Raw genomic sequence first — 15,622 nt, 5'->3', positions numbered from 1 at the left:
AGAGTCTGCATGGCCTTCCAGATGCGTAATTCCAAGAGCTGGAAATCCAAATGTTCGCTCCCATTGGAGGGGCCAAAAAAAAAAAAAGAAGTCAGTGCCTCTCCTGATCTCTGATGTCTGCTGAAAAGTTTCACTGACTGTACAGACAGTGAGAGGAGCTGTGGCCGTGCGTCACCCTCCAGCAATCCCACCGACAGATGTTCTAAAGAACAAAGTTTTGTGTCCAGCGCGTGGCGGTCCAGGAATGCAGACGCGCTCCCTCTGTTATTGTACGCCGCCTGTGCCAACACAACGCTCCTAATGCTTGTAAAAGTGTCACCGGTGCATGCGTTGTCGGTCAGAGTTTGCCGAGTCGTCCCACGGAGTTGCGTCAGCCGGAGTGTATGACGATTATTGATGAGCGGCGATGGGGGATATTCTCAAAGCAGAGAAACGCTCTGGACCAGCGACGGGGAAGAGCTGGTGCTCCTGGGCGACCCTTCTCCTGGTCATGTTGCTGCCCACGAAACAGGTAAGAAAAAAATGTTATTTTTGATGTCCCTGTTGCACCTTCCTCATCGCCGCTTTTTATTGCACGCCGAAAATGGACGCAAATTCTGCAAGATTTACGTTGCTGAACATGAGTTCTGACATAAAGCAGTGCTGGCTGGGACCTGCCGGGAGACCAGAACCATTAATACGCATCACTAATATTCCCGCCATTCCACAGCGCCAATTTTTGGTGCATTGCGGATATGAAACGGTGCCGTAAAGTAAACTAATTTTTTAAAAATGCAACTTTAACAAAAAATGTAGGGGTTCATATTTGTGTGTTTGTGTGATTGTTATAGATTAGCAATATTGATCGAAAAAATTATTGAAACCAAATACTGCATCATTACTAGACATTACATACAATGCCATTATTGGCTGGACATCTCTTATCCTGGGAGTTGATTTTTATCCTATAATCTATCTATCTATTTATTATTATTGTTATTATTATAAATAATTCTTCTTCTTCTTATTATTATTATTTCTATTTCTCTCACTATAATCTATCTATCTATCTATCTATCTATCTATCTATCTATCTATCTATCTATCTATCTATCTATCTATCTATCTATCTATTTGTTATTATTACTTTATAACTAATAATAATAAAGATGATATCTATTATTATTATTAATAATAATAATAATAATATCTATTATTATTATTATTATTATTATTATTATTATTATTATTATTATTATTATTATTATTGTTATTTCTCTCTATCATCTATCTATCTATCTATCTATCTATCTATCTATCTATCTATCTATCTATCTATCTATCTATCTATCTATCTATCTATCTATCTATCTAATTATTAATAATATTATTATTATTTCTATTTCTCTCCCTCTCACTCTCTCCATTATCTATCTATCATTATTACTAATTAACAAATTATTATTATTATTAATTATTAATAATATTATCATTTATTATTGTTATTTCTCTCCATCATATCTATCTATCTATCTATCTATCTATCTATCTATCTATCTATCTATCTATCTATCTACTGATTAATAATATTATTATGATTTATTATCATTATTATTTTTTCTATTTCTCTCCCTCTCCTCTATCTATCTATCTATCTATCTATCTATCTATCTATCTATCTATCTATCTATCTATCTATCTATCTATCTATCTATCTATCTATCTATCTATCTATCTATCTATCTATCTATCTATCTATCTATCTATCTATCTTATTATCTATCTATCTATCTATCTATCTATCTATCTATCTATCTATCTATCTATCTATCTATCTATCTATCTATCTTATTATCTATCTATCTATCTATCTATCTTATTATCTATCAAATTATTAATAATATTATTAACATTTTTATTAATATTATTATTATCATTTCTATTTCTCTCCCTGTCTCCATTATCTATCTATCATTATTACTAATTAATTAATATTATTATTAATTATTAATAATATTATCATTTATTATTAATATTATTTCTCTCCATTATCTATCTATCTATCTATCTATCTATCTATCTATCTATCTATCTATCTATCTATCTATCTATCTATCTATCCAATATTTTAGGAATACAGAGTTAATAGATGCACAGTCTATAAAGTATTATTGTTCTTTATTTTATATTGATTATGTTGCTAATTTGATGAATTCAGTCTAGTATTATTTTAATAATATTTTAAATTTATCTGAATTATTTTAATGCACAGAAAGTTATATGAGCCTTTCACAGCAGTATTTTTATTTTCATGTTATATATATAAAATCACATTGGTGCTCCTGGTGCAGTCCAGCAGTAAGAGGAAAGTGATTTGTTTTTGTAAAATGAAAAATGACTGTCTGAATTCCTCCATATGGAGGTTTTTCATACATACAGGCGAGTTTGTTCTTGTTGGTAGGTGAGGGCCCTGTGCGGGTTTGTGCTGAATGTGAAGCAAAGTGCTAAGAGCTACAACCGACATCTGCCAATCAGAATTCATCTCTCACTGTTATCAGTCCAGCAGACTGAGGCCTGATTGGGTGGTCTCACCTGGCACAGCATCTGGCCATAGATGGGACGTAGAGATTGGTGGGTTTAGCACCTGCTACAGCTCATACAAGTTCTGTAGCTGTCTTGGCTGAGTAAGCCCCGCCCCCGCGGAGCTGGGTAATATTGTGGAAAATCACAAAGGGTTGGCAGGTTTTCCAATAACAATGCTAAATCTGGCAATTCTGAAAGTCGAGTAGTAAAGCCATCCACACTGCCGATTTTTACCGCCCCTCTAGCTGCCCATGTGAATACGCCCCAATACTTAATGAGCTTAAAGTGACAATCATTTTCAACGGTATTGATGAGGAAAACCAAAGAAGGATGGAAACATTTTCTTGAACAAATGAAATGCAAACTGTTTATTCTTTTGTGGAATAAATGTATGTATTGCAATACACCTGTGCGTCCTGAAATCAGACATCGAATTCCAAACATTGGCAGGGCAATCAAACTTAATATTAAATTTGTTGAGTCCATAACGGTCTTATCGAATACTCCAGCAAATGATTTTTCTGAATTCCCGTACGAACATTTAAACTAAAGTCTACTGCTGTATGTCCAGCTTCACAAAGGAAATTGTACGGAGGTTCTATAATCAGATTGCAGAGTGTATGGCCAAATATGTTCTCAAATTTCAGGGGGGGGGGGGCGGAGGGACGAAGTTGGCGGCAGATGGTGAACAGCTTCCGCACTCAGTAATAACCCAATGGGCCCCTTTTGGTTATCTCTGACTTGTGATGAATCTGTATGTAGTTCATTCCTCTCCTCCATGTATATAATGGTTTATTGGGCAACCAATGGGGAATGATTTGAATAGAGTGGATGTGTTCAGTCGGTAAAAAAATTAATCAACCCCCTTGAAAATAATAACATTTTGTTGCTTTGCAGCCTGAAATGAAGACAGACACCGTTTTTGTTTTTTTCCAGCTGTATTTACTAGTGCAACTTGAAACATCCAAGTTCAAGATTTAACACCATGTCAGAAAAAAAAAAATCACAAAACAATCACTGAGTTGGAAAAAGGATCATCCCCTTAAGTCAGAATTTTGTTGAAACACCTTTTGCTTTAATTTCAACCTTTAGTCTGTTGGGATTTGTCTCTCCTTACTTTGCACATCTAGACTTTGCAATATTTGCCCGCTCTTCTTTGCAGAACTGCTGAAGTTCAGTTACATTTGATGGTGACAGTTTCTGGACTGCAGTCTTCAAGTCATTCCACAGATTTTCAATGGGGTTTAAGTCTGGGCTCTGACTGGGCCATGCAAAGACAGTCACCTTTTTCTCCTTAAAGTGGTGTTCCGGACGAAATTATACTTTTTAAATAAAAATACCCCTATAATACACAAGCTTAATGTATTCTAGTAAAGTTAGTCTGTAAACTAAGGTCTGTTTTGTTAGTTTATAGCAGTAGTTTGTTATTTTATAAACTTACAGCAGGTCGTGGCCATCTTAAGTGTGGGCATCTGAAGCCAGACTGTATTTCTTCCTGGATCTCAGCCTTGCAGATCTTGCACATGCTCAGTGCAGCACAAGCAGTGTAATAGGTTTCAGGTCAGGTTTCCATAGCAACGGCAGTGTCAGAGGAAGTTGCCGCCCCTTCCCAGAAGGCATTGCAAACAGGAAATGATGCGATGGGCCACGGCTAGGGAGGAGGAAGTGAAACATGAATACAGCAGATATACAGTAGGTGCTGAGAAAAAAAATAAATATCCAATTCGTTTACAGTGCACAGTTTAGTGAGGGATGCTGAAGAGTTGTAAAAGTGGGTGGAACTCCACTTTAACCACCGTGTGCTCCTTGTTGCTGTGTGCTTTGGGTCACTGTCATGTTGGAAGTTAAAGCGGAGCTCCACCGAAATGTTTTTTTTTAAAAGTCAGCAGCTACAAATACTGCAGCTGCTGACTTTTAAATCATGGACACTTACCTGTCCAGGGCGCCCGCAATGTCGGCACCCGAGGCCGAACCGTCTCTCGGTCCTCGGGTGCTGCCACCTCCATTTTCGGGAAGGGAATCAGGAAGTGAAGCCGTGCGGCTTCACTTCCCGGTTCCCTACTGTGCATGCGCGAGTCGCGCAGCGCAATACGGCTGGTCCCTGCTGTCTCTGGGACCCCTGTGTTTCCCAGCAGACAGCGGGGGGGAACAGGATGTGGCGTAAATAACCGCAGATTCTGCAGCTATCTACGCCGGAAGTGGGTACAGATACCTGTAATATACAGGTATCTGCACCCCCCTCCCCCCTGAATGATGCCAATTGTGACACCGGAGGGGGGGGGGGGAATCCGATGAGTGGAAGTTCCACTTTTGGGTGGAACTCCACTTTAAACCTTCTTCCTATTGACAACTTTCTGCCAGCAGAGGGCAGCAGATTTTCCTCAAGAATTTGATGGTATTTTGCCCCTTCCATTTTTCCTTCTATTATGACAAGTGCTCCAGTTCCTGCTGCAGAGAAACACCCTCCATAATGGGATATTACCACCTCCCCCCACATAACAGGATTTTACCACCTCCATGCTTTACTGTGGGGTGTTATTTGGATGATGAGTTGTATTGGATTTCCACCAGACATATCGTTTGATGGCCAAATAATTCAGTTTTATTCTCATCTGACCACCTTAAACACACCTTAAAGATTCTGAAGCCACATGGAAAAAGGGTGTTCTGGTCACATGAGACTAAAACTGAATTATTTGGCCTCAACACCAAACGATATGTTAGGCGAAAAATCCAATACAGTTCACCATCCAAATAACACCATTCCTACAGTAAAGCATGAGTGGTGGTTATATCTTGTTATGGAGGGTGTTTCTCTGCAGCAGGGACTGGAACACTTGTCAGGATAGAAGGAAAAATGGATGGGGCAAAATACCGTCAAATTCTTGAGGAAAATCTGCTGTGAACAGCAATTTTCAAGTGTTGCCACAGATTCTCAATTGGATTTAGGTCTGGGCTTTGACTGGGCCATTCTAACACATGAATATGCTTTGATTTAAACCATTCCATTGTAGCTCTGGCTGTATGTTTCGGGTCGTTGTCCTGCTGGAAGGTGAACCTCCTCTCCAGTCTCAAGTCTTTTGCAGACTTTAACAGGTTTTCTTCTAAGATTGTCCTGTATTTGGCTCCATTCATCTTCCCATCAACTCTGACCAGCTTCTCTGTTCCTGCTAAAGAAAAGCATCTCCACAACATGATGCTGCCACCACCATGTTTCACGGTGGGGATGGTGTGTTCAGGGTGATGTGCAGTGTTAGTTTTCCGCCACACATAGAGTTTTGCTTTTAGGCCAAAAAGTTCAATGTTGGTCTCATCTGAGCAGAGCACCTTCTTCCACATGTTTGCTGTGTCCCCCACATGGCTTCTCAATGACTTTCTTCTTGTCACTCTTCCATAAAGGTCAGATTTGTGGAGAACACGACTAATAGTTGTCCTGTGGACAGATTCTCCCACCTGAGCTGTGGATCTCTGCAGCTCCTCCAGAGTTACCATGGACCTCTTGGCTGCTTCTCTAAAAAAATGCTCTCCTTGCCCGGCCGGTCAGTTTAGGTGGACGGCCATGTCTTGGTAGGTTTGCAGTTGTGCCATACTCTTTCCATATTCGGATGATGGATTGAATAGAGCTCCGTGAGATGTTCAAAGCTTGGGAGATTTTTTTTTATAACCTAACCCTGCTTTATACTTCTCCATAACTTTATCCCTGACCTGTCTGGTGTGTTCCTTGGCCTTCATGATACTGTTTGTTCACTAAGGTTCTCTAACAAACCTTCTGAGGGATTCACAGAACAGCTGTATTTATACTGAGATTAAATTACACACAGGTGGACTCTATTTACTAATTAGGTGACTTCTTTAGGCGATTGGTTCCACTACATTTTAGTTAGGGGTATCAGAGTAAAGGGGGCTGAATACAAATGTCCCCCCCACACTTTTCACATATTTTTTTAAAATGTTGAAAACCATTTATCATTTTCCTTCCACTTCACAATTATGTGCCACTTTTTGTTGGTCCATCACATAAATTCCCAATAAAATATATTTACGTTTTTGGTTGTAACATAACAAAATGTGGAAAATTTCAAGGGGTATGAATACTTTTTCAAGGCACTGTTATGCCGCGTACACACGATCGCACATTCCGACAACAAAATCCATGGTTTTTTTCCCAATGAATGTTGGCTCAAACTTGTCTTGCATACACACGGTCACACAAATGTTGTCGGAAATTCCGAACGTCAAGAACGCGGTGACGTACGACGAGCCGAGAAAAATGAAGTTCAATAGCCAGTGAGACTCTTCTGCTTGATTCTGAGCATGCGTGGAACTTTGTGCGTCGGAATTGTGTACACACGATCGGAATTTCCGAGAACTGATTTTGTTGTCGGAAAATTTGAGATCCAGAAATTCCAATGGAAAATGTCCGATGCAACCTACACACATTTGAAATTTCTGACAACAAGCTCCCATCGAACATTTGTAATTCCGACCGTGCATAACACAGTTCTGTTGGTAGCACCAAGGAAAGCGCAATTTTTTTTTGCACCTCCTTCTGCGTCCCATATAGCGGCCTTACCCTCGCTGCGTTCACGATACTTTCCCCGGACCGTTCCCTGCGTCCTGCAGATTCCACCGTTACCTTATAAAGATATTTTGTTTGGGGGTAATCGCGGATAACATGTTTCGCCATCAGCGGCGCATTCTTAAGTGTGAAATATGGCAGCCCCGCCGTCTTCCTGCGCTCCGAGCCGCCCGGCAGCTGTTGTGTTTGGAAGGGAGATCTGCACAAAGCTCGCCTCTAAAATATGAAAAATAGATTTGCGATGGAAGGCAATAAATCTTTCCGCACGTCTCCGTTCGCCAATTCCAGATTTCTCCAATCTTAAAGAGCCCCGCCAAGACATTTTTACTTCTACTTACTGGGTTCTTACCATCAGCCCGGCCCTGTTCCCGAAATGCATAGCCGCCTGTGGAGAGAATGCCGGGGATTACCGTTAACGACCCAGTCTGCGGATCAATTTGCTGATATCCCATCAGAGCGGAGTTCTTCTTTATATAAGGTTATAAAGGGAAACTCTGGTGTATTTTCAGTGGGATCTCCCTTGTATTTATAGCCTTTTATTATCATTTGTCATACCTGCAGCCTCCTGTGATTAGGGCTGTCTTTCATATTGATCGGACCTTGGCCAAACATTTCCTTGGGCCCTCCCGAATTCACTTATCAACTATTTGCAGGCTTAAGAGGCAGCTGCTTTGGGCCCCACAGCAATGACTGGGCCCGAGGCAGCTGCCCCTTTTGCCCTGTATTAAAGACGGCCCTGCCTGTGATCTATACAGGGTGATAAGTGCACCCTCTAGAAGTCTAGAGGTTGTCCATGAGACAGAGCAGTCAGCGTCCTGGCTGAACAGCTGCTGGCAGAGCATCAATAATGGGTTAATTCACCCAAAGATTGTATTTTATCGCAAATTATGGACTGTGGGGGTGATTTCTAGGAATGGGAGCAATGATCGGACTGCGGCCTGGAGCTAACCGATGATTCCTATTTTTTTTTTTAAAGGAATCTGATCGCTAAGGCTTAATTCATACTGCAAGTGGTCCATAAAACAAGTGGTTGATCTGTTTCTTCTGCCCCTTTACCATCCACCTCCAGACTAGCCAGAGGGTGAGTTCACATTGCTGTGGCCATGAATCTTTGTTTCTTGGTGCGGCGATTTTAGCGTGTGATAGGCCGACCGCAAACTTGCACATGGATGTCAATGGGACCATGTTGTAACTGTATGCCAAGCATGGCTATATCTAGCCCTTTCCTTCCCAGCATTGGGTTTCAGTTCTTTCAATCATGAAGGCTCAGAGTCACATGTGGGCATTACATGTGGGCATTAGAGTGGTCTGAATGCACATACAGCCTACCTAGGGATGCCCACTCCCCCAGACTGACATTCACTCATCACGGCATTTTGATATTTGCATAACCACTTCCAAGCACCAGCCCACCTCTTGTAGGAGTACTGAGGCAGGGTGGTGTTATGTTTTCAGAAAGCTATGTACAGCACCCTGCTGCCCCCCCCCCCCCCCCCCACCAGCCACAAACTGCCTACATTCCATAAAGAGGCACAGAGACCCAATGATGAAGTACTTGGGGGTCTAAAATAAGGTATGTCATGTGTAAAAATGTCATTTGCATGTTGATTGGGGGGGGGGGCGTGATTCCCTACATAGATCTTTAATTGTCACTAGAGGGGTCACCAGCAGAAGGAAGGAGGTCCTGATCTCTCTATATAGATCATTATATATCACTAGAGGGATCACCAGCAGGAGGAAGGAGGTCCCATTTCCTCTATATAGGTCTTTAGTTATCACTAGGGGGATCACCAGCAGGAGGAAGGAGGTCCTGATATCCTATATAGATCTTTATATCACTAGAGAAATCACCAGCAGGAGGAAGGAGGTCCTGATTCCTCTATATATATCTTTAGTTATCACTAGAGAGATCACCGGCAGGAGGAAGGAGGTCCTGATTCCTCTATAGAGGTCTTTATATCACTAGAGGGATCACCGGGAGGAGGAAGGAGGTCCTGATTCCTCTATATATATCTTTAGTTATCACTAGAGGGATCACCGGGAGGAGGAAGGAGGTCCTGATTCCTCTATAGAGATCTTTATATTACTAGAGGGATCACCGGAAGGAGGAAGGAGGTCCTGATTCCTCTATATATATCTTTAGTTATCACTAGAGGGGTCACCAGCAGGAGGAAGGAGGTCCTGATCTCCAATATAGATCTTTATATCACTAGAGAAATCACCAGCAGGAGGAAGGAGGTTCTGATTTCTCTATATAGGTCTTTATACCACTAGAGGGATCACCAGCAGGAGGAAGGAGGTCCTAATTCCTCTATATAGATCTTTATATCACTAGGGGGATCACCGGCAGGAGGAAGGAGGTCCTGATTCCTTCATATAGATCTTTATATTGCTAGAGGGATCACCAGCAGGAGGAAGGAGGTCCTGATTCCTCTATATAGATCTTTAGTTATTACTAGAGGGGTCACCAGCAGAAGGAAGGAGGTCCTGATTCTTCTATATAGATCTTTAAGAAGCACAGCCCCCTTGGGGACTGCTTGGATTTATCTGCTCATCTGCATCGCCATGACCCTGTAAACATTCCAACCCACCTGACACTCTGGGTTCAGACATCATTGTGCACCTTTAAGTGATAAGACAACACTCAATACGTTTATATTCTATTAACGTTTACTGGAACACTTCAGATAAGATACTGTTGTATAAAAGAGGTAGTGGTTCCACTGAGCTTTGTATAACAGCACAAACTCACCAGAATGATTCCTCGAGAAATGCCAGTTAAGACAGTTGGCAAACAGAATACTATATATACATATATACAATGGAGTACCACATGGACATAACCTGAAAGGATAAGCAAAAGTTAAGTATCAATTCTGACAATACTTCCAGAGAGAGGAACCCAGGCTGGCCTGCTCAACGTTTTCTCCTAATGAGAGATGTAGCTAAACAAGAATGGTATGAGGGCCCTTTAAGCAGCAATGACAGAATGTACCCGTTGCAGATCTGATGGTCTTCACCGGAAGTCGGAGCTCATTAACTGTATCCAATAAGGTGAAGTAACAGAGAGGCAGTATATCTTGTGTTCGAATAGAAGTGCAGTGAAGTGTTTCCAAGGTAAAGCTGTCTGTACGAAGTGTCACAGTAAAACAACCAAGGAAAGACTTGCAAAGGTGGGCAGTTGCCCTCTCACCAACGACCAGGCCGATTCAACGCCTTCCAGATAGCGACCCCCGGAGAGACGTCCTGGCTGCGGACCCGCTTGTGATGATCACCCAAATGCGAAACACGAAGCAAGGGTTGCTGTATAGTTGAGTTGGTGCTGGTCAGATGTCAGATGAACAGCAGGCAGCGCTGGACCCCTTCTCGGTTGGGTAGAAATGCTGTACACCGTGTGGTAGGCCGCAACCTTACTCTCCCTGCACGGAGAGATCCTTCACACACGAGGCCCAGGAAGAAGAGAACGTGGGGCAGGTGTCTGGTTTCTTTTATAACTCATCCTAGCAATCTCCCCCCGATGGTAGCAAAGATCCCTGGGATATGTAGTCCGGGTGCATAGTCATGCAGGGAAACAGCCATCTGGTGGAACTACCAAGCCCACAATCCCTTTGGTTGGGCTCAAAAATATGATGTCAATTTAGTAACACTGGGCACTAGAGGGATAATATGATATAGAGATAGAGCAGGGAATAGCTGTTCACTGCAATTGTAGTCCATATTGCTACATTTATATCACTAGGGGGATCACCAGCAGGAGGAAGGAGGTCCCGATTCCTCTATATAGATCTTTATTTCACTAGGGGGATCACCAGCAGGAGGAAGGAAGTCCTGATTCCTTTAGATAGATCTTTATATCAGATAGAAGGAGCTCCCGGTATCCAAAAAGTTACAACTTTGATGTATGGTCCTTCTATCCTACCCAAATCACGGTGAAATGACCATAAGGCTGTATCAGAAAGGTAGCAGCCCAAGCCCCTAAGAGGGTCCACCACCACCATCCAACGTTGGGCACGACCAGCTGGAAGGGATTTTTTCCTCTTGGCCCACACAAGACCATCAACTGATCCAGCCAGTCTAGCGTGGTCTCCAGTACTAATCAGCAGAGGTAGGGAGTCAGTCAATAGTAAGTGATAATAAACATACTTAGGACAAACCCAAATCCATACTCCAATAATAGAATGTGTCAGACTTGATGGACAACTTGGTCTTTTTGTGCCATCACTCTTCTTTGTTTCTATGAATTCTCTTCCCATGAAGTACCATGTTCTCGGGAAAATGGTCGCCACTTTGGCATTCGCTTTCTTTTTTCACGCACCCTCCCCATCTCATCCTAACAACAAGAGAAATTGGGATTACTGTGTTTATATGAGGGGTCACACATGCGGTTGATGCTGGAGCCCCGGAGGTCAGAGACCAGAACAAACAGAGCGCCATCAAAGCTTCTGGAGGTTTTGTACAGATGTGACATGTTATCATAGAACAGACGGGGAACGTGGGAATTTCGAGGAGCGAAAAATCCAGATTAGCTTTACGGAGTCCCAATCACAGCCAGCCTGCTATCAGCACCAAACACCACATCTACAGATAGAAGCCCATTGTTCTTTGCTAGCTATCTTTGCTTTAAAGAGGCTCCCCAGAGGTAGTAAGTAATGTGCATCAATGGCTGGACTTGGCAGGAAATCAGCTGTGTGTAATACAATGTCTTCCCCCAGGAGAAGAACTTTATCTTTTTTTTTTGTTGGGGGGGGGGGGGGTACATTTTCAGAGTTCTCTGCTGTGAAATGGATCGGGTGGATGGAATAAGTCAGACGGAGATGGCATAATTCTGTTTACAAAAAATCAGATAAGAGTTGGCGGCACCAGGCGCTGAGCGTTCCGCCATCTCTGGATGGTAAACAGCCGCCACTTCTGAGCTCTTCCTCATCACTCACTTCCTCTTCTGAGCTACTTAGACCACAAAGTGGTACTGGGACCAAGAATCAGTACTTACAAACTAATTACCCCCCTCATCTCCTCTCCAAGATTATATATGAATTTGTAATGACTTGGAAGAAGAGGGGTGAGGTTCCCTTTAAAGGGACACTCCGTTTAAACACGGGTTGTGTCATGGCCAAGTTGCGTGCCGGGCTACACGTCCTACACGTGTACAGCTATGTGTTGGTGGAGCAACAGAATTCCAGGTATGGATATTTTTACATAGATACAGTGGTTCAGCTTGGAACTCATTGTAGTAGGCAACGCAACTACAGTGATCTCCACTAGCTTCCACGAGACATGAAGGTTAGCAGAGCCACTTGTAGGCAGCTGCAGTCTACTTTTTCCACTTTTCTCCACTGTGTCCTCCATCTCCATCTCTGCAGCCTCCGCTGCACAGAATGAATGAACAGGAAGAGCTCTGCACAGTCTCCCTGTTCATTCACAGTCTACTATGCTTCAGTCATGAATGAACACAGGTACCATAGGTGTGCGCAACCTATTGCATTAGGGTGTGCACTCCAAAGCTCAAACACACATGAACACCACCTGCTGTCACAGGGAGGAGGATCTGATGGTGGGAGACAGTTGATTGGGAGCATATTACGTTACACCCTAAATACAGATGTAATGTGGTCCTAAAGTTGAACCTAGCCTTTAATATAATGGGGGCATTTACAATGGCTACTTGTACCCTCAACCACTTACCTGGTGCCATCCCTGGATAATGCTAATGCACATGGGTTGATTAGGGTGTGCCCAGGCTATGACAGGTACCGATCACTCACTGTGTTGTTTCTGAAAAGGAAGGGGCCAGTAAATTTTATATTTACCGGCTTCTTCCCCCGTTCTCCAACCTGAAACAATCCCCTGCAGCAGCCAGTGGGAGAGGAGAGGAGGGAAGTTGGAAGCTCCGTGAGGGAGGGGACCAGGGGAGTACACAGGGCAGCAGAAGGAAGGGGAACCTTGACAGGAGGGGCGGCATTTACAGGAACTGATCCCCTGTATTTCCCTCCTGCAGCAGCTGAATGCCGGCGGTAGGGAGAGGAGGAGAAGCCAGCTTTCAGCTGCTGTGGGAGGAAAATACAGATCAGTTCTAGTAAATGCTGCCACTGCTCTCCAGGTTCTGGGGTTAGCAATTAAGGGACAAGATCGCGATCAATGGGTTGCAGACCCCCGCTCTATAAAGTATTTAACCATTAGCCAACCAGACGCCGTCATTTTACTGCGGCAGGTCGGCTCTCCTGCGCAAATTGTCGTAGCTGTAGGTTGGCCCTTTAAACAGCTATAGCAGGCGTGCGCACCCGCTGGCACGATGTCCGCCGGCCACATGCGATCACGGGCACGAGAGCCAGAATGAGGATGTGTGTGTGTAAACACACACATCCCTGTTCTGACAGGAGAGGAGAGACAGATCGTCTGTTCCTACTAGTTAGGAACAGCGATCTGTCTCCTCTTTTAGTCAGTCCTATCCCCATACAGCTAGAAACACACTGAGGGAACACATTTAACCCCATGATCGCCCCCTAGTGTTAACCACTTCCCTACCAGTGACATTTACACAGTAATCAGTGCATTTTTATAGCACTGATCGCTGTATAAATGTCAATGGTCTCAAAAATGTGTCAAAAGTGTCCGATCTGTCTGCTGTTTTTTGCTCATTTGCACAGTTTCTGGCAGTAATGAATTGTATTTGATGCCAGAGGTTTTTATATATACATGGCGATTTTTTGCACATTTTATGTTATATGGTAATATTTACCTTTTGCTTTGACACCTATTTGCACAAAATTAATTTTATCTCATTAGCATTGCCACACCCACTCTTACAATTTGTTTTCTATCCATCTCTGCATGAAGCCGCACAGATGTTCTTTCAAGTCGCACCCAAAGTCGCACTGAAATGCAGCTTTGAAATCTCGTGATTTCTGATGAAGTTTCACGATTTTAAAGCTGCGTTGAATGTGAACGCTTACAACCACTTGGCATTTGGCCCATAAGCCGGTGCCTACTCCACCTATTTAGTAATCTGGCACTACCCACCACTAATCTGTATTTTGCAGCTATCCACACCGGTAGATAAATCATACTGATGAGACACTGATGACTCCGCTCTGGTATATGTGAGGTTTATTGCAAACCCTGGAATGGAGAAATATGAGAAATATGTCTGGACTGAGCAGACATAAGACATTTTATTTGGTTCATATGTGATACATATTTCTTGAATAGAAATCTGTGGACCCCAGGCTGTGTGCAATTACTGGCAATCGTCTGTGTTAAATTCCTGTAACCTCTGCACACCAGGTGAAATCGCAAATCAGGCTGGCAATAGGACTAGTGGTACTTGTGCCGGGAGCAGGATTGGAGCGCGGGAGACCAACACAAATTATATTGCATCATTTATATGCAGTGCCGGGACAAGGTCATCTAAAGCCCAGGGTGAACATGGCAAATTGCACCCAAGAGGTATGAGCATTACGTGTCAACAAAAATCCACCACTCTATAAAAATCGAGCGCTAATCTGCATGCACAACCCCCCCCCCCCAAAAAAAAATTCCCCCTCCAAGCAAAATAACTCCACCCCCACTTCAAATCCCCTTCCCCAAGTTCCCCTCCTAGCACAAATACCCCCCCCCCCAATTATCCATAATAGCACAACCCTACACCCCCCAAAAAAAAAAAAATTCCCTCCTAGTGCATATCCCTTTCCCTCTCTACTAGGTTACCTTTTCTAGCAGAACCCCCCCCATCCCCCCTTCTAGCAAAAGTCCTGTGCCCCCCTCCCAACACAAATCTCTCCACATCACCACTCCTAGCACACCTCCCCAAATTTCCCAAGATAGGAAAGTATTTGTCACTCCAGATGATACATTTCCCCTTCTAGAACCATTCTTACCTTCTTCCCAGTGGCGGTTGGTGGTCTTTTGTTTGGGGGGGAGGCGGCAAGCAACCACCCCCCCCCTCCGTGACACCTCAACCCCCCTCACTGTCTGAGGGTCCACCAGCACTTACCCCATCTAGGCGACGGGCACATCAGGCAGCGGCGGGGATTGGGCATCGGCGGGCACATCGGGCAGGGGTGGGGATCAGGGCAGCGACAGGCACATCGGGCAGTGGTGGGAATTGGGGCATCGACGGGCACATCGGGCAGCGGCGGGCACTTCGGGCAGTGGTGGGGATCGGGGCAGCGACAGGCACATCGAGCAGCGGTGGGGATCGGGGCATCGACGGGCACATCAGGCAGCGGCGGGGATTGGGCATCGGCGGGCACATCGGGCAGGGCTGGGGATCGGGGCAGCGACAGGCACATCGAGCAGCGGTGGAGATCGGGGCATCGACGGGCACATCAGGCAGCGGCGGGGATTGGGCATCGGCGGGCACATCGGGCAGAGGTGGGGATCGGGGCAGCGACAGGCACATCGGGCAGTGGTGGGAATTGGGGCATCGACGGGCACATCGGGCAGCGGCGGGCACTTCGGGCAGTGGTGGGGATCGGGGCAGCG

At 44.1% G+C, this 15,622-nt stretch overlaps 1 protein-coding gene across 1 annotated transcript in view; it reads left to right on the top strand.

The window, feature by feature from the left end:
- Positions 1 to 88: 88 nt before the first annotated feature.
- Positions 89 to 15,622, top strand: part of GLP2R (glucagon like peptide 2 receptor) — a gene marked incomplete at its 5' end in the record, with an annotated part of 144,815 nt that continues 129,281 nt past the window's right edge. Inside the window, 1 exon segment of the mRNA XM_073606793.1 lies at positions 89 to 511. Coding sequence (XP_073462894.1) covers positions 407 to 511 — 105 coding nt within the window.

The sequence above is a fragment of the Aquarana catesbeiana genome, linkage group LG12 (assembly GCF_042186555.1).
Source record: "Aquarana catesbeiana isolate 2022-GZ linkage group LG12, ASM4218655v1, whole genome shotgun sequence".
NCBI lineage: Eukaryota > Metazoa > Chordata > Amphibia > Anura > Ranidae > Aquarana > Aquarana catesbeiana.
Note: the sequence above shows the minus strand (reverse complement) of the source record. Positions and strands in the feature narration are given on the sequence as shown.